The sequence below is a fragment of the Leucopleurus acutus genome (genome assembly GCF_964270905.1).
Source record: "Leucopleurus acutus genome assembly, chromosome: 9".
NCBI classification, from domain to species: Eukaryota; Metazoa; Chordata; class Mammalia; order Artiodactyla; family Delphinidae; genus Leucopleurus; species Leucopleurus acutus.
This window is the reverse complement of record NC_139144.1, coordinates 52,960,186-52,980,052: the sequence shown is the minus strand read 5'-3', so window position 1 is coordinate 52,980,052 and position 19,867 is coordinate 52,960,186. Positions and strand designations below refer to the sequence as shown.

The 19,867-nt window shown below is 39.2% G+C and overlaps 2 protein-coding genes across 3 annotated transcripts in view; one reads left to right on the top strand and one right to left on the bottom strand.

Annotated features, from left to right (window-relative positions):
- The window catches only part of PEX1 (peroxisomal biogenesis factor 1), a 98,736-nt gene that overhangs the window by 65,227 nt on the left and 13,642 nt on the right, over positions 1-19,867 (bottom strand). Inside the window, exons 5-7 of one of the 2 annotated variants that reach the window (XM_082846766.1) lie at positions 18,450-18,554; positions 2,684-2,827; positions 270-353 (exon numbers count right to left, since the gene is read on the bottom strand). In XM_082846766.1, coding sequence (XP_082702892.1) covers positions 270-353; positions 2,684-2,827; positions 18,450-18,554 — 333 coding nt within the window. Of the gene's footprint in view, positions 1-269; positions 354-2,683; positions 2,828-8,148; positions 8,306-18,449; positions 18,555-19,867 lie in introns of those variants that run through there. The other variant, XM_082846765.1, reaches the window with a different exon arrangement.
- On the top strand, positions 8,637-16,847 carry RBM48 (RNA binding motif protein 48; the record flags this gene model as incomplete). The annotated part of the gene is made up of 5 exons (XM_082846785.1): positions 8,637-8,747; positions 9,285-9,475; positions 11,588-11,733; positions 13,104-13,657; positions 15,268-16,847. 5 exons carry the CDS (start codon positions 8,637-8,639, stop codon positions 15,352-15,354), a joined length of 1,089 nt encoding a protein of 362 aa, XP_082702911.1. The 3' UTR covers positions 15,355-16,847.

Sequence of the window (19,867 nt, the reverse complement as noted above, 5' to 3'; positions counted from 1 at the left end):
GGTAGATGCAAATTACTACACTTAGAATGGATAAACAACAAGGTTGTACTGTATGGCACAGGGGACTATATCCAATCTGCTGGGATCAACCGTAATGGAAAAGAACATAAAAAAAAGAATGTATATATGTGTATAACTGCATTGCTTTGCTGTATAGCAGAAACTAGCACAAGATTATAAATCAACTATAATTAAAAAAAAAAAAAGACACTGATATTTTGAAGTAGTTTAACCTTAAACTGGGATAGTTCTCATTTTGTTTTCTTTACCAGTATCTCCCAATCATCTGCTGAGAGGGGTTCCACCTCAACTTGTTGACAAGACACCACATGGGAACAAGGCTTGAGAAACACCTGGAAAAAATTAAAGTACAAAACTACTATTAAAAGCCTTTTTTATATCCCTAGAAAATAAGAAGTTCTCTCTTTAGCTACGTAATTAATTTTGTGTGCATGTGTGTTTGTGTGTAGTCCTTAGGTAGGCCCTGATATACTCAGCATTTCAGAAAAAATTGTTTTACAACCAATTATAAAATAAAGGAAAATACACTCTAGTACAATGTAAGTTTTAAAAAATAATATAAAGATAGCCATTTAAAGAAAAAATATATAAGTTAAAAATGCAAGAAAAAACAATAATGTCATGAAGTCATGGCTTGATCTTACATATAAATACTATTATTTCTAGCAGTTCTGCAATTTAGTTTTATAACTAACTTCAAGCCATGCTGCTTCTGGAAAAGTAAAAAACACACTGAAATAGAGATCAGAACCAATTATTTAGAAGCATAATCATGCACAGCTAAAAAGTATAGCAAAACAAATATCCCCTCATTCTAGTCTATAGATACACAGGAAATCCTAGAGTCTCTCAAGAATTTGGAATTAACCTTCTTTCTTTCCTCTTCTATGGGCATTTCTGGGGATTAGAGGAGTAAAATCCAAAGCCACTGAGTATTAAATGCTCCTTCTCTGCCTTTTGTGGATCGGAGCAGACTTTCCCCAAGTGCCTCACCTGTTCCTCAGTTATTTCCCTCAGTACCTCCCATATACCCTATTTGAAAGCGGTGACTCTAAGGAAGCACAAAACAAGAAGCTATCATCCTGGCCAAGCCAGTCCACTTTCTGTTCCTATCAATGATGGTTTGCGAGACAGTGCCTTAGTGGTGGTGTTACAATACAAAGAATGTGCAGAAAATCGGATAGAAGTTCACTTTGAAGCAAATGGGAATTAAAAACAAGCAGGACTGTTCAGGGTGCTGATAAAGACATCAAAATCAGGAATAGGAAGTTGATTTTTCCCATAGGGAAGTGCCATATACTCAAAGAGAGCAGAACTATAACCTGCTATGCAATCCTGGGCAAAATAGTCCATCTCCCTAGGTTTGCAGAGCAAGGCACCAAAGTTAGTGATTTCTAAGGTCACTAAGCTGCTAAAGTTTTAAGATTCTAGCAAAAATTTAAGGTAAGCAAAAGACTAGTGCTAGGCCTATGGATTTCTCATCAGTGGCTATTCTCATTATCAGAAACATGCATGAAAAAAATTAGTCTGTGTTCAAAACAAGTTAAAAAGATGTTGGGCTTCCCTGGTGGCACAGTGGTTGAGAGTCCGCCTGCCGATGCAGGGGACGTGGGTTCGTGCCCCGGTCCGGGAAGATCCCACATGCCGCGGAGCGGCTGGGCCCGTGAGCCATGGCCGCCGAGCCTGCGCGTCCAGAGCCTGTGCTCCGCAGCAGGAGAGGCCACAACAGTGAGAGGCCCGCGTACCACAAAAAAAAAAAAAAAAAAAGATGTGACATTCTTCAGTATTCTTGTGAGAAACTGGTAATAGAAAGCAATTTAGCCCCGTCTATCAAATTTTTAAATGTGCAGTGCCCTAGACTTGGCAATTCAATTTTTAATATTTACTTCACTTCATACATATACAAACATGTTCAATGTATATTGTAATATGTGGAAAGGATCTCTGATATAGTTTGTGGGGGAAAAAATTGCAGAAAATATGTATGATCTCATTCTTTAAATCCTGAAGGTCTAATGAGATCCCACAGTACACAATCATTCTGAGGCTGGGATTAGAGAAAGGGAAAAACATTTTCTACTTTCAACTGTAAAACATTTGTACTGAATATGTATTACTTCTCCAGTTTAAAATAGTTAAAACCATAAACTGGTGAATATGATAAAATGAAGAGAAACATGAGTCCTTAAGCTTTAGAGTTTACAATCTAAGCACGTGAAATTCACAGGCAAGACGAAACTGGAAAAATAATAACTCTCTTTTGTAGGACAGATTTTTTAAAATCAAGTATGACCCTGGAAGGTTAGAAAATCTGTCAGAAACAAATAAAATGAAGTTCAATAATAGTAAGTAAAACTCATTAATTCATATAGCAAAAAAAATTGCACAAAAACAAAATTAAGGTACCTGGAAAGTGAGTAAAATAGTAGAATACAAAATCAACTAGGGACCATGGGAGACTACTAGATAATGACTTAATGGAGTATATGGTAGATAGTGACTTAACAACAGTTATAGTCAACTTGAACATCCTGGATTGGTTATAGTAGCACACAAGTTAGGTGTCATCTTACCACCTTAAAAAATATATCTGAACTTTTATTTCTATTGCTGTATTATGTGACATCAGAAGAAAGTCATTGTCATCACATCTTGTGCTTACCTGTTCCCCATTTGAAAGTCCAAGTTTCTGACCAAATTGTCTGCTAATTTCAGCCACATTTTCACCTTGATCACTAAAATGTCTGCCTTCCACCCAGCTCAAGAATGCAGGCTCGTGACCCCAGGATACTTCTATAGCTTGATTCTATTTATTCAAAAAATAAGAAATAGGGGAGAAAAGTTTTGAAAGTTTTTACATGCTTCTCTGGATTCACATAAAAGATAAACTATTATTGCAGTCCACACATACAAAAAGAGTTCTATAAATAGTTGATAGCACTCTGTTATATCCACATTTGTCACAGCATTTTAAAAGCTAAAATCTGGGCTTCCCTGGTGGCGCAGTGGTTGAGAGTCCGCCTGCCGATGCAGGGGACACGGGTTCGTGCCCCGGTCTGGGAGGATCGCACATGCCATGGAGCGGCTGGGCCCGTGAGCCATGGCTGCTGAGCCTGCGCTCCGCAACGGGAAAGGCCACAACAGTGAGAGGCCCGTGTACCACACACACACACAAAAGCTATAATCTTTTCCAGTACCCAATGATGGTGATGCTATGGGTGAAACCAATACCCTTACATTCTTATGATGGCATTATAAACTGATTCAACCATTCCAGAATTTACAATGGCAACAGGTAGCCAATGAACTTACACAGCCTTTGACCTTACTTATTTATTTAGAATTAATGATTCAAAGAAGAAGAAAAAAACTACACCAGAACGTATCTCTTCAGTATTTTCTATGTGAAAACTTAGGACTCCTCTATGAAAAAAAAAAAAAAAAGTTAGAACTGTCTTATATGTCTAGCAATATGGAAATTACTAAATAAGCTGTAAATTTACCGTTTTAGTCAGTAAGTAGAAACATGTAATCAATAAAAATGTAATAGTATTTATTTATTAGAAGAGTAATACATGGTAAAAGCACAAAAAGTACAAAAGCATAAAATGCGAGGGCTGGTTCCTGTTCCCAGAGGTAATTACTGTTAATAGCTTATGTACATTCCAGAAATTTTATATGACGCAGCTTCTTAAATAATAATTTTTAAAAGTCTTGAACTATGGAAACACAAGTAAAAAAAAGCAAAGTATAAAATGTATTCTTCTTAAGAGCAATTATATAAAATATGTATGCCTGTGCTTAAAGATTAAAAAATGTTTTCTATGATTTAAAAATTACAAACCTATTAAAGAAACCTTGGGAAATATATAAACCTGGAAGGGAAAAAAGGAATTACTGATATTCCCATGTGAATATCAAACATGTTAGTCTATTTCTGGCTAATCCTTTTTTTAAATAAATTTATATATTTTTTAATTTATTTATTTTTGGCTGCACTGGGTCTTCATTGCTGCTCAAGGGCTTTCTCTAGTTGTGGTGAGTGGGAGCTACTCTTCGTTGTGGTGCGCGGGCTTCTCTTGCTGCGGGACATGGGCTTCAGTAGTTGTGGCTCATAGGCTCTAGAGTGCAGGCCCAGTAGTTGTGGCGCACAGGCTTAGTCGCTCCGTGGCATGTGGGATCTTCCCGGACCAGGGCTCAAACCCATGTCCCTGCATTGGCAGGGGGATTCTTAACCACTGCGCCACCAGGGAAGTCCTTCTTACAATTCTTTCCAGGACAGTTCCACCACTCTGGCTGACAAAATCTTTCCACTGAGAACAATGTGATACAGTAGAAAGAGACTCAGATTTGCAGTCAAAGTCCAAAGTTACTAGGTCAGCTGTAACTATGTGAGCTGAGATTATAAGAGTCAAAGTGACCAATGCCCCAAAAACTTTCTACGGGGTTTCATCAGTCATTGACATATAATGCAGATCAGCTGCCCTATTTCATATGAAGAAACTTTTAAAACCACAGATGTTAAATAAGGAAATATGAAATATGCCCTGAAATATAAAAAAGGAGAACCCACCAACTCCCTGGAAAAGGGAAAAATCAACTTCATTAAATATGAAAAATACTTCAATTATTCATTTGGTCAAAAGGTAGTAATCAGCCCCATAAAGTCATAATATATGTTCAGATATAAACTTTGCAGACTAATGCTGTGAGTTCATTTCTACGTCAAAAATCATTCACTTGGACCACAGAGCCCCTGGGCCCTCAGGTAGAGAGAAGAAAAGGACAGCCTAGAGAAAAAGGAGCCCCTTTTCCAGGAGATCAATCTAATCAACAAATGACTGACCTGCTTTTGCCTAAACCCATGGTATCCATATCACTGAAGGGAATTGCTGGGTGAAACCATAGGTTGCAGTGCCTTAGGATCGGCCAGGTCCGAGGCCTGGGTAACACAAAGGAAATGACAAAATGGCTATTTCTGGAGGGTGATTTAGGTTCATTTGGTTGCTCTCAGTGTGGATATGAATCCTTTCCCCTGTTTCAGTAATGCAGACAAAGTAACTGAGTTACAGTAGTGATTCTCAACTGAGGGTGATTTTCTCCCCCAGGAGACATTTGACAATGTCTCCAGATATTTTTGGTCACGCCCAGGAGGAGGGGTGTTGCTGACATCTAGTGGGTAGAGGCCAAAGATGCTGCTAAATATCCTACAATACCCAGGACAGTCCCCCACAACAGGAAATTTCCCAGCCTAAAATGTCAATAGTGCCAAGGTTAAGAAATCCTGAGTTAAAGGATCCTCTGGGTACCCAGTCCTGAAACAGGACTTGGATAAACAAAAGAAGACAATACTTAAAACACAGAACAGAATATAACAAATGAGCTGTGTCACATAAACACTGCAGTGAAGTTTTGAAAAGGAGACAAATGTGGGCAACAGAGAATCTGAAACTACGTGGAGGAGGTAGAATTATGCTGTTTTTAAAAGCGTGGAATGAGGAAAAATGCTTTAGGGAAGAATAGCTTGAGTAAGAGCACAGAAGTGGGAAGAAGCTGGGTTATGGAAGAAACAGCGAGGAGGCGAGTGTTGATGATGCAGGTGAGTTACAGACGAGGGCAAATTAACTGCATGGAAATGGACTGGCCAGCTTCCTCATGCGTGAAAGTACAGAAATGACCTAGATACCTAAGGTCTCTTTCACCATCAATATTCTGTGATTCTAGAACAACTTTTTGTGCATCCAAGTAGCCTTAAGATATTTCTAAAACTACAGATGACTGAAGCCCACTCCCCAAGGCTCTGATTCAGTAGGACTGAGGAAGAACCAGAACATCGGTATTTTTAAAGCCTTTTGCAACATGATAAATACAATTAGCACTGTTGCATTAATATATATGAAACTTGTTGAGAGTAAACACTGAGTTCTCATCACAAGGAAAACATTTTTTTCTACTTCTATAATTTTTTATCTATATGAGATGATGGATGTTCACTAAACATTGTGCTCATCATTTCATGATGCGTGTAAGTCAAATCATTATGCTGTACACTTTAAACTTACACAGGGCTGTATGCCAATTATATCTCAAAACTGAAAGAAAAAAAGGTAAATCTGACACAGGCCAGAAAATCATCACTCTGACTCTTTACCCATTACAGTATTATCTGTATTATGTATTCAATGCTTCAGCTGAAGTAAAATAATTCAACCTATTAACTCCCGACTCATGACTTTCTACTTTAACAATTATCTATGCCCTCTAACTCAATACTTCTGGGAGCCTATCCTAAATAACCAGAAAATAAAACAATGTTTTATTATATATTATACAACAAAGATATGTTATTTTTAACTTTTATTAAAATATAATTACAGTATCACTTTTAATGTCTAAAAATGGAATACAATATAAACATTCCATCACAGTGAACAATTAAATTATGTCAAACTTATGACAGAGTACTAATTAGCCACTAAAAGTGACAATTACCTTTTAACAAAATAAAACACTTATAACAACTCTAAGGGAAAATATCAGGATACAAAACTACATATAAGGGTGTGTGTAGGACTCCATTTCTGTTAAAAATAGAGATTAGAAACAAAACTAGAAGGTTTGATTCAAACTGTTAACATTAGTTATCTTTAGGTTTGGGGATTATGGGTAACTTTATTTTCTTGTTTATAATTTTCCATGCTTTCCAAATTTCCTATAAAACATGTATTACTTTTCTAATTGGGGAGAAAAGTTGGCCTATTCTGCTGATATAGGCTGGACCGAAACAACAGTTTGTTCCAAGGCTAAAGGGATTTAAGTTTCAAAAATATATCTACGAATTAATGCCTATGAATACTTATTGAAGGCTAAAAATTTTTAAAATAGATCAAGACCACTAAATTCTTAAATAGTGATGAATGCAACACAGCATCCACATTTTAGAGCTACTGTAAGGAAGCAATCCTATAAACTCATTAGGTGGGGAGTGTTTCCTATAAACTCATTAGGTGGAGGTTTGAAGGCACTGTGGGCAATTTCCATCAAAGCTGACTGAGAGCACAGGGCAGGCAGGATCTACCTGGGATTTGGTGACATAACTAACTCATCTCCTGCCATGAAGGGAGCTCATTAAGGCCAAGAGACTACCTACTTTATGGTAAAACAAATCATAGCAGGATCTGTTGAAATTAACGTGCTTTGAAAGACGGGGCAAATATAATCTAGAAAAGTAGTTATTAAAATGGAAAGGTGGGATATTTGAAATTATTGCAAACTCTTAAATATTTCCTGCAAGGATTAGCCAGTAGTGGGGTACTAGGCATCCAGGATTTTCAAAGATTTCGAATATTCTATCCTTTTGCCCCCAGAAGCACACTCAAACTCGTAGGCCAGGTGCCTCTATTTTAAAATAATGAAAGTAGGGATGTGGTTAGAGCTATGAACTACCACAATCACAATGTTCAGACGGCAACTGAAAGCAGAGGTTCAAGTAATCCTAACTACACACGGCCAAATATGCATAATCTCACTGCACATTCCCAGCACACCTCAGAGGTGTTCCGAGTAACGGAGACGCTGGAAGAACCTTCATCTTATTAACCTATCCCGCTCGTGGGACACAGGGCTCAGTCTCTGTTAACCTACAGGGGCTCCACAAACCAAGGCTGCCCCTCCTTCTGGAGGCCCGGGCCACAGCCGTGCAGGCACCTGGAAATCATTGGTAGGAAAAACACTCTTTAAAAATGAAACAAAACAAACCCCAAAAAGACAAACCCGACTTCTCAAAAGCTTTTCCAACCTGGAGTGAGGAATAGCTGAACGCAGTGGCAGAATATCAGGATGTTTGAAAGCCCAGTTTCACCGAGTAAAAGACCTGGAATGCGGCAAGTTAACTCAAAGGCCCGGGGCTGCACTAGACGTGGTATGGTTGCAAAGACCGCCCAGACCGGCCCACAGTCTGGCCTCTGAACCGGTCGGCGGCCCGGGCAAAGCAGCCCGCGTCCCGCCGCCGGGAGAGGCCTGAGCGGCCGCTGCGTCCCAAACAGACCTGGGTCCCGGCCGACCGCAGACGGCCCACCAGGTGCCTCGACTCGGGGCCGGGAATCCCGTCCGGGGCAGGCGCGTTACCTGCAGCAGATGCAGCTGGGCCACGAGGCGCCGCGGCAAATGGAGGAAGCAGTCGCGAGCGTTGGTGAAGGCTACGGTCACGACCGCCCCGTCACCCCCAGCACCCGCCAGGCGACCGCCGCCCCACATCATCCGCACGCGCTGTTCCCACGGCCACTCACCCTAGCCGACCCCGGCTAACCCGGCAGGCCGAGGACGTCGAAGCCGGAGAAGATCGATCGGCCCCGCCCCTAGTCCCGCCCATAGCCCTGCCGAGCGTCTGTAGCGGGAGGGGCGTGCGAGCCTGCTCCGGCTCTCCGGGCCTCTCCGCCGCGCCGCAGGGGGGCGGCACCTCGTTCACCGAATTCTCGCTCACAGGAAACGATGGCTGACGCTGTCGATTCTTCAGCCAATCTCGGCACGCCTTGACCCAGCCCTCTCTCTTATTGGATACACAAGAGGGCAAGGAGGCGGATGTTGTCGTCTCTGCGAGGGCCCAAACCGGCAAGATGGCGTCGAGTGGCGGGGAGCTTGGGGGCGTATTCGACCACCACGTCCAAAAGGCTGTGTGCGACTCGCGGGCCAAGTATCGGGAGGGGCGACGGCCTCGCGCTGTCAAGGTAAAGTGATTTTGGTTTCATTCGCTGTCCTCAGTAGCTTTATGTGAGCTCTAGCTTCACATGCCTAGCCTACGTAAATAAAATCTTGAAAGGCTGTGGTCACATCCATTCACTGGAGATGAGTGTGAGGAACGCTGGTACTCAGGTACCAGATATTCTTGCGACCTCTTTAACCAACTGTTAGAACCTCAGCTCCGTGAAAACAGGGCTGTGTTTTAGTCATTGTATCATCCGCGTTTACACTAGTCCTTGTAACACGGTAAGACTCAATGACTATGTTAACTCTTTCCTGTCGTATCTACAGAGCCAACTTCTGGAAAACGTGTCGATTGAAGGTAGTCTATTAGGTGCTTTAGCTAGAGGCCTTCACACGTAGGGTGAATTCTTTATGCAGAGAGAGGGGCAAATTTTTGATTCTTTATTTTTTGCAGACTCTCTGAACAGAATAGTTCTTGTTTTCAATTTTGTTTTTAATAGGAGCAGATTTGTCTTAGGCTTATTTGTGAAATACATTTAATGTGTCTGCATTTCTTTTAGGTATATACAGTCAATTTGGAATCTCGGTACTTATTAATACAAGGAGTTCCTGCAGTGGGAGCGATGAAGGAATTAGTTGAGCGATTTGCTCTGTATGGTGCAATTGAACAGTATAATGCTCTGGATGAATACCCAGCAGAAGACTTTACAGAAGTTTACCTTATTAAATTTCTTAATTTACAAAGTGCAAGGTAATATGCAAGTTAAGCAGTGTCTCATTTTCTCCATTCCCATTGGTATCATTTTGTCCTCTCTCATTCATTCCCGAATTACCCAATAACTTAACATGGCCGTTATTATTTTTCTCCAGTTTTCTTAAGTGTTAGCGTTACCAAAACTCTGTCCATAGATCATTCCCATACTTAACAATTTTCTGTCGTGTAGTGTGGTAGATTAAAGATTGGGTTTGGGGTAAGTTTTCAGGTTCCACTGCTTACATTGTGACCTTGGACAAGTTATTCAACCCCATTAAACCTGTTTTCGTATTCTGTAAAATCCATATGGTAAAAGGATCTACTTATTGAAGTTGTGTGAGGATGAAATGAGATAATTCACGTAAAGGGATTAGCAAATGCCTTCTGTTCAGAATGCAATAAACATTAGCCGTTGAGAGACTTCCCTGGCTGTCCAGCGATTAAGACTTCGCCTTCCAGTGCAGGGGGTGTGGGTTCGATCCCTGGTCGGGGAGCTAAGATCCCACATGCCTCGCAGCCAAAAAACCAAAACATAAAACAGAAGCAATATTGTAACAAAGTCAATAAAGACTTTTAAAATGGTTCACATCAAAAAAATCTTAAAAAAGATTAGCTGTTGAGCTATTGTTATGCACCTATATGAATTGACCCCATCTTTTCTATCCTTCTATATATAACATAAACTCTCTGCTCCAATAAGGCTGAAATGTGAAATGCCTTATCTCTTTTTATGTTGATTCCTATTCTTGTCACTAATACACTCCAAGACCCATCCTTCCGTGGCTATTAAAATTCTTATTTTCTTTTCTGTGCTACAAATAACACTTGGGTACACAGGGTCATGTAGTGTTGTCCAGTTGCTCTTATGTATAGTCTCACTGCTCTAACCAACTTGCCAGCTCCTTATGGTGAGGGAAGCATATTTTCTCATTGTGCATTCATTCTAAGGAGTTTTTACATCTCCCACACCACCTAGGACAGTAGACCATGCAGTGTGACATCTGGATTTGAATTCTAGCTCCACAAACCAATGTGGGCATGGCTAAGTTATAAATCTCCCCAGGCCTTAGTTTCATCATAAGATTGTTGTAAAGTGTTAATTCAAGTGAAGCATTTAAGCACTTAGGACACTGCGGTGCGTGGTAAAATCTCAATGAATATTTCTTATCATTTTCCCTGGGCATAGAAGTACTTAATTATTGTAGTAATTCCTGGCCAGTCATAGATGTTTTTTTTGTTTTGTTTTGTTTTGTTTTTAAGATGTTGGGGGTAGGAGTTTATTAATTTATTTATTTATTTTTGCTGTGTTGGGTCTTCGTTTCTGTGTGAGGGCTTTCTCTAGTTGTGGCAAGCGGGGGCCACTCTTCATCGCGGTGCGCGGGCGTCTCACTGTCGAGGCCTCTCTTGTTGCGGAGCACAGGCTCCAGACGCGCAGCCTCAGTAGTTGTGGCTCACAGGCCTAGTTGCTCCGCGGCATGTGGGATCCTCCCAGACCAGGGCTCAAACCCTTGTCCCCTGCATTGGCAGGCAGATTCTCAACCACTGTGCCACCAGGGAAGCCCGTCATAGATGTTTAATAAGTATTTGTTGAATGAATACCATCCTCTTATTTTCTCACTGTTTGTTACATATTCAATATTTCCTCAATTATTGAAGGTTTACAATAACAATATTTTTAACTAATTTCTTACATATGAATTCCATTATAGGAAAACATTGTGCTGAAAAGGCTAAATTAGGTATGAGCTAACTCTCAAGCGCCATTTAACTTAACACAGAGAAAAATCTCTATTTCATGACCACAGATTGTGTACCTCAGACCAACAAGCTGGACCCTATATTGGTTAAAGGGAATCTCGCTTGTATGGATGACTTAGTTAAAACCTATTAAGACTCTTGGGAGAGGGGAGGAAAGGCTCTAAGAGAGTATGCAGTGGATCAGTAGGGTCAATACCATCCACAAGCAGAGCATCTTAATTCCCAAGCTATAGAATATATATACACAGCAAAAGCTGGACTTTGCTCTTTAGATCAGTGTATTGTATACTAGTTAAGCTTTCATCCTAAGTAAATCTAGATTAGTAAACCATGATATGTATTTCTGTTTAGGATAGCCAAGAGAAAAATGGATGAACAAAGTTTCTTTGGTGGATTGCTTCATGTGTGCTATGCTCCAGAATTTGAGACAGTTGAAGAAACCAGAAAAAAATTACAAGAGAGGAATGCTTATGTAGCAAGAACTACTAAAAATAAAGGTATGGAAAGCCTATTACTAAACAACACCTCCTATGTGTCAGATATTTTGCTACGTTTATCATCATGGAGTTCCCAGTCTAGTGAGAAAACAGACAAGTAAAGGATCACAATTTTCAATATCTGTAGACTACAGGGTTCTTTACAGAGTGCTGTGTAATCTGGGCTGGGAAGGGAGAGGTGTTGTTTCATGGAAGGCTTCCTAAGGATGAGAGAGGTGGCTGAGTTCTGAAGGGTAAGTAGACATTACTTGGAAGGGGAGAGGAAGAGACGGAAAGATGGGCCAGAGGAATAAATGAGCATCATGCATTTTAAGGAACAGTGAGTAGTACATGATAACCACAACACAGCTTCAGTGAGAGATAAGCGAAAAGGAGACAGGAAGTAAAGCCTGAAAAGCCTGTGTCCATGCTGAGGAATTAAGGCTTTGACCAAAAGGCAGTGAGAAACACCTCTGATGTGCAGGCCAGTTACAACTGCAAAAAGTGGGTAAGTTCCACTTTTGATGAACACCAGCTGGCCAAATGCCCAATATGCCCATTCAAGTTGCCCTAGACACAAATTCCCAGTGCACCGAATGGAGTCATAGGATCTGGCACATGGACTGTAGAACTAGAGCAGTTAGAATTGGACTAAGATAATGTGTGTGGTCTGAAATCTGAATAGTTCCAGAGGCTCAAATTACCAAATTTCCACCCTTTGGTTAAAAGACAAAGACAGTGTCCATACAGCTATCAAATATGATGAGTTTATGGCTGATTGAGTAAGGGGCATGTGGCAGTGTGAAGAGAGAAATAAAGTGTAAAACTTACCTAAAATTTTGGCGAGAGCTGCTGGGAGTCTCTGGTCAGTTGTAGATGCTGAACTTTAACCTGTGTGAATAACTAGCTTCAGGAAAACCTGTATGCGTGACCAAAGAAATGATAAAATATGGACCCAGCGTATTGTCTCCTTTAAAAGCTACAAATACGAACTAAGCAGCATGATACATTCATACAGTAAAATACTTTGAAGCCATAAAGTTTTCTATGTAATGACATGGAAAAACTCTGCAAGATTTAGAGTTAACTGGAAAGCAGAAAGGTTCAGAGAAATGGGTATTACAGGAGAAAAAGAGGGGTAAGTGGGAGGAAGAAAGGTAAGACATACTGGACAGATATCCTTTTTAGCTTTTAAACCATGTGAATGTATTCCCTACTCAAGAAGTAAATTTTTTAGGGTAGTGTTTTTAGGGTAGTGTTTTTTTAGGGTAGTGTTCATTAACATCTTAAAGTGATGTTTCTTTTTAAAAGTACATGTTTCTGAATGATGAAAACAATAAATGAACCATTTCTGTTTCCCTTTCTCTCACCTTTTAAATTCTAATATAAAGATCATTACATGACAAAGAAGCATAAAGATACAAAAGATTTTAGACAGGACTTCTATTCGAAGACCTCTGGATTTCCTGCAGCTTCTTTGAACACATCTACTGGGAACTCAGATCTTTGTCTTCCTTATTCCTGTGAGTTGCCTTTGTGCTGTTTCTCCCCCAAATGTACATGTTCATCAGGAGAACATGTGGACAGAGCATCAAACTCCTCTCAGGATGGTAGAAACCATGATGAAACACTGGAGCATTGTAACCACTATGACTCTCTGCAAAAAATGCAGATGAAAACTTTGAAAAATTCATTGGCCTTCCCTGGGGCACAGAAGGCTATTACTCCTTCAGAGGCAGTTGACAGATTTATGCCTAGGACAACACAACTGCAGGAGCGGAAAAGAAGAAGAGAAGATGATTGTAAACATGGAACTCTTCTTGAAGCAAGCACAAGTAGTAATGAGGTTATGATTGGCCCTCAGTTACCAGACATTCCTAAAGTAGACATGCATGATGACTCGTTGAATACAACAGCGAATTTAATTCGGAGTAAACTTAAAGAGGTAAGATCATTAAAAAAAAAAAAAAAGTTTTAAGAGACGATTTAGTTACAGGACTAACAACTGAATGGAGACTTATTTCTGGAAACTACAGTATTATCATTCTTGTTTTTTTCATTTTTACTTTTTAGATGTGTTTCCTACAATTCTCTATTGAAGTACAATAACTGAATTTGACTCACAGATATGTATTTGCTTTGATATCTTTAATCCTTGCTTTAAACATATTTTATATCACTCTAAGTAGAAAATATAAAAGCAGTAGTTTTAGCCAGTTAGATCAATCTGTGAGAATGGAGCCCAGGCCCTCCCTTTTTTAAAAGCTCTCCAGATAGTTCTAATATGAGCCAACATAGGGAACTACTGCATTGAGGGAAAATTATTACAATTTATTTCTCAAGTTCAAAATTACATAAAATTCAAATGCTTATTTTGCTTCTTTGATACAGATAGCCATAAAAGAAGGTGAGATTTCTAAAGATTAGCCCTTAAGGTCTGAATTTTAATTTTAAATTTCTTAAATAGTTTAGAGCTAGATTGTTCTACTTAGGTAGCAGTTTTTTAATGTTATTTACATAACCATTTTCCATTTTCTAAGCACAAATAAAAGAAAGTTAACGTTTGAGTTAGCGTTTGAAAAATACCTTATCGTGGGGCAAGCCTTTCAGAAATCATAATCTGCTGGAGAAAGACCATTCTCTTATACTTGAACTCAGGTTCAGAAAGTGCTTTTCACATAGTTGTACATATATTTTACAATGTAATTAAGAGAGGCTAAGGTAGATTCTTTATGTACCCTTTTTTAACCTCAAAATTATCCAGTTGAGGATGAGGAATTGTTTTATAATAATAAAAATCCATGGACACAGTTTTTATGCTTAAGCCTCTTTAAACATTTTTTTGCTTGTACTGGCACCCTTCCTTCAGATACAACTAAACTGAGACATAGATACAGATATATAGCTATCTTAGAGCTGACTGTATTTTCCAGAAAAAAATAGTTAGGTCCAAATCCTAGATATAGAAATAGTAGAACAACAAAAAGGAGAAACACTAAATACAGTTTCTAATAACTTTCCATTTTAAGTGAAGACTGTCTTACTGTGCTTTAACTTATACTGTCTACGTTGTTCTGATGTATTTGATTTCATTTTTCCCTAAGAAATTGAGGATTCTAGCATTTTCTGCTTATTTCTTTAAATTCTTCATCCCCCATCCCCACTGGAGCCTCAATGTCTCTAAATATATCAAATATTATAAGTGTTTCAAGTTATGCATAACCAGGGTATCTATCTGTATTTATAAAATTACAAGTGACTTCATCATAAAATAACAGATCTATAAAGGAATGTTAAAGTAGAGCATATGTTTACTTTTCTCCCCTCAAAATTTCTTTCTTGTTAAATGGCTTTAGAAATTTTACTCCCATCAATGTTTGGACAGAAAACTTTGCTCTGTGCCTAGATCGTAGGCTGCACCTTGAACTTGGGCTAACTGCCTTAAATGTGATGGCAAAGATTAAACTACTGGATGTATATCCTACCTATTCTAATGGTTTATTACTCTTGTACTATAAAAATTATAGTGTTGGTGGTTCTCTTTTTTTAACCTAGGTAATTTCATCTGTGCCGAAGCCTCCAGAGGACAAGCTGGAAGGTGTGCGTGGAAATCATCCTTTAAAACAAAGAAGAAGAATATAAATTGTCTGCAGTAAACTAATATTTTTAAAGGCTTATTTATTTTTTATTTTTAGGCTGTCATTTTAATTCTTAAAGAGATTTTACTGCTGGTATTTTTTTTTAATGCACTCCTCTTTGTAATTTCATTCAACCTACTTGTCTCATATAGTTTCATCTTTTAAAACTAGTTTATCATGGACAAAATACATGCCAGCCAATTTTGTCCCTTAAAAAAACTAAAACTTCCAGAAGTTCCACCCAGTGACTTTGGTTACATCTTATTGGCTAGAACTGGGCCCGTGGCTGTTCCTTATAGAGGAGTCTAGAATGTTGAATGTTTGGGTTTCCAACTTCTGTGGTTGAGGAAGCAAGAGAAAAGAGGGTTGTGAATGGCTGATTCACAATATGTGCCCCCCAAATCTAAGGTTGTTGGTTAACTTAACAAACAATTAATTAGTTTATCATTACTTATCATAGATGTTATTTTAAGCCATACTTAATATTACAGAAATCATTTTTACTACCTCTCACACTGCAATCACTATATGTAAATTAATTGAAGCAAATATAGAAACTTTATAATATAAATATAGGCAACCAGGATCTGTTTCTGAATTTAATAATTTTGAGTAATTCACATTCAAAAACTAGAAGTCAGGATGTGTTGGAATGCCAGGGCTTCAAAATCAAGACAATTCTATAAAGCAAAAAAGTTAAACTCTTAGAACAAAGCTAAAATTAGAAGCTTATATGCTTTAGTTAACTTCAAAGAGTAATTTACTTCATCTATGGCAGAAACAAATCAGTATTTGTAAATGCTAGACTTTTATTACCACTACTTTTAGCACATCCACATTTTTTTTTCCTGGCAGTGCATCACATAATTGGAAATCCAAGTAAGTCCAGGCTGTTTCCTTTTTTTTTTTTTTTTTAACTGATAACAATAACCTAAGGAGGCCCATACAAAATGGTGTCTGTTTTTCTCCCTGTCCTAAGGGCCTCTTGCCTAATGGATTGAATTTGAATATAAAGGTTAGGAAGTTCCACCTTCATTTATGACTTACTGATTCAAACTTGCTAGGAAGGCACTTAGTTGTGGATGGTATTAAAAGAAGCTGCAGGCAAGGTGTCTGTCTGGCTCTACCTCCTTGTGAGGTAATTAATTAGATATATAGTTGACCTTTGAACAACACGGGGTTAGGGTTGCTGACCCTCTGCACAGTCAAAACTCCACATATAACTTTACAGTCTGCCCTCCATATCTGCTGTTTTGTATCCTCAGATTCAACCAACCATGGATTATGCAGTACTGTAGTATGTATTTATTGAAAAAGAAATCCACATACAAGTGGACCCTCACAGTTCGAACCCGTGTTGTTCAAGGGTCAACTATACTTTTTGCTGCACTCTCAGTTAAAAAAATACATTAGTCACCTCAGCATAGAGTTGGAAAAAGCAAGTTTCTCTCTGAATCAGGCTTCTCAGATTTTAAGGTGCTGTGAATCGCCACCTTTTGTCTTATTAAAATGCAGACTCTGATGGTGGTGGCAGAGGCTGGTGGGTGGCCGAAATTGGGAGTTGTTTAATGGGTATAGAGTTTCAGTTGTGCAAGATGAGAAGAGTTCTCGAGATTGGTTGCACAATAGCATGAATGTACTTAACACTACTGAACTGTACACATAAAATTGGTTAAGAAGGTAAATGTTATGATAGGTGTATTTTACCACAATACAGCAGAAATTAGCACAACATTGTAAATCAACTATACTTCAATTAAAAAAAAAATTTCTCTGATAGCCCTAAAGGGAGGAGCTGCTAAGTGGGTTCTGTGTTCTTGAGTGGATTCCTGATCTGTGACTGTGTGAAGGCCAGCCCTCCTTGTCCCTGCCAGCATACACAAAATTTGACCACAATGAGAGAAAAAATAAACCTTTCTTGTGTCAAGCACTTAAAACAAAAACAAAACCTCTGATTCAGCTGGTTTGAGGTGGGGTCCGAGATTCTGCATTTCTCACAAGTTCCTAGGTGATACCATTGCGGCTGGCAGACTACACTTCGAATAGTAAGGCTCTAGATAACTGGCTTACAGATGAACACTTGGGGAGCAGCTGAAGAACCATTGGTGTTCCATCTGAACCTAAGTAATTACTCCAATCCAGTCCATTATTCTGAACTCTTTCACCCATCAGGTTCCCAGACAAAATTAAAAATGTGAGAATAAACGATAATGGGACAAGTTAGATGAGCTGACATAGCTAAGGATAGCTTAACAGTATGCAAATTCATCCACAAAATCACCATCTAAATTACTGCAGAGAATAAAAAGTTTCTTCCTATATCACATGTTTGCAAAGCACAGTTGGTCAAAGGAAGAATTAAGAAAGGAAATGTTGGCTTCCCTGGTGGCGCAGTGGTTAAGAGTCCGCCTGCTAATGCAGGGGACGCGGGTTCGTGCCCTGGTCCGGGAAGATCCCACATGCCGTGGAGCGGCTGGGCCGGTGAGCCATGGCCGCTGAGCTTGCGCTCCACAACGGGAGAGGCCACAGTAGTGAGAGGGCTGCGTACCGCAAAAAAAAAAAAAAAAAAAAAAAAAGGAAATGTTAATTAGTGAAATTAATTATCAGGCTGACTCTTCTGGCTCAGAAAACCTTTGTCATATTCATACTCGAAAATCCTTCATGAGCACAAATAAAATACTATAAAGTACTATACGTGTCCAAAATTTTAAAAGCTTAATTTATTCTCCTTGTTTGACAACAAACGAGAAAGAGATCAAGTTTCCTCCTAGCAGTTTATGGTGGGTACTTGCTGAATCCACTCTGTATTTACTGTTCTATCCCTTAAGCAAGCCAATATACCTCGGGTTTTTTGGGGGAAAATATTTACAGGAAATTAGGAATTGTGTATGGCTAAGGTGGTTACAAGCTCAAAAAAGGTCTTGAATATAATTAGTCGCTACTGTCTTGGGTCCCAAATGTTAGGATGGGGCTGAGATCTTCATGGTTGCCCGAACTTCAGTAGTGTGTTGAAGTCCTACAGAGGTAAGTGTCTAGCAAGCATTTATTTTCTGATCCTTTGAAATTTTCCCTCAACCAGTCTGGCTGCTGGCACTGTACCTTTGCTTCTGGTAAACATGGTCCAAACACTTCCAACAAAAGTTTATCTTCTTTCACTGCTTTTTCAAAGTCTGCAAAAGATGTCTTGCCATTGCTGTCATAATCCTAGAGAGGAGATAATTTCTTGATAAATGATAGAGTAGTTTTTAATTTTGCATGGAAAATAACTGTCTAGAATAAAAGATTTTACCAAGTCAGACTGTAAGTTCACACTTCTGTAGGCACTGCTTACACAAATCAAAAGGTACTAATTTATGGAGGCCACTTACTTTGTTCCTATTAGTCTAATAGGCATACCTGGTATGAACTGAATGTTTGTCTCTCCCCACCCCCCAAGGTCATGCCTTAAAAGCTCTAACCCCTGCAATATGATGATATTTGGAGGTGGGGGACTTCAGGAGGTAAATTAGATTTAGATGAGGTCATGAAGGTAGGGCCCCATCTTGTTATTAGTGTCTTTGTGAGTAGAGAAAGACCAAAGCTCCCTCTCTCTGCCATGTGAGGCCACATTGAGGAGGTGGCTGTGAGCAAGGCAGGAAGAGAGCCCTCAGTGAGGAAATGAATCTGCTGGCACCTTAATCTTGGACATCCCAGTTTCTAGAATTGTGAGAAATAAATTCCAGTTGTTTAAGCCAGCCAGTCTATATTTTGTTACAGCAGCCCAAGCAGGCTAAGATACCTGAATTACCTTAGACATATAAAAACCCTGTCCCTAATGGACTTATACCCTAATTGGGGAAATAAGACAGAAAATTAGAGGAAGCCCATTATAATACTTTTGTGATAAAATAAGTGCCAAAGATTTTTAAGCTTAATTTTTAGCTTTGTTTATCAAAGGATCTCTTACTTGAGATAAGGATATAATGTAAAAAGTATAACAGTGAAGTTGCTTAATAAGGAGCAAGGCACTGAGAGAACAGTAACAATTCAAGATGGACTAGGGTCATGAGAAGAAGCTTGCAGATTACTGTTGGGCCGTTAGGGATGTTTGGGATCTAGATAGGTGGAGAGGTGTCAGGAGGAAATGCAGACGAATGGCCCAACATGGATTATGACAGTAAGCAGGAATGCAAGTCAGGAAGAAGACAGACCAGCCTGGAATGGAGTATTCATGACAGGGACTATGGAAGATTAAATCATGGAGGGAGCATGTTTGTAGATTATGAATACCTTTAACCGCTTAATCCAATTTGGATTTGATTTAATGGGTCCTTGGTTTTTCACTTCTGGGCGTAACTAAATCAGGGTTGCTGAGAGTCTAGTTTAAAGAAAGGTTTGAATAATTTTCAGAAAAAGATTCACTCCATAACTTTCTTTCAAAAAAAGAAGGGGGTGGCTGTGGTAGTGGGAAGCATACTGTCTCTCAAGAAGTCTACCCTCAGCCTTAGCCATGGCTCTTGAGTATTTCTAATGGAAGA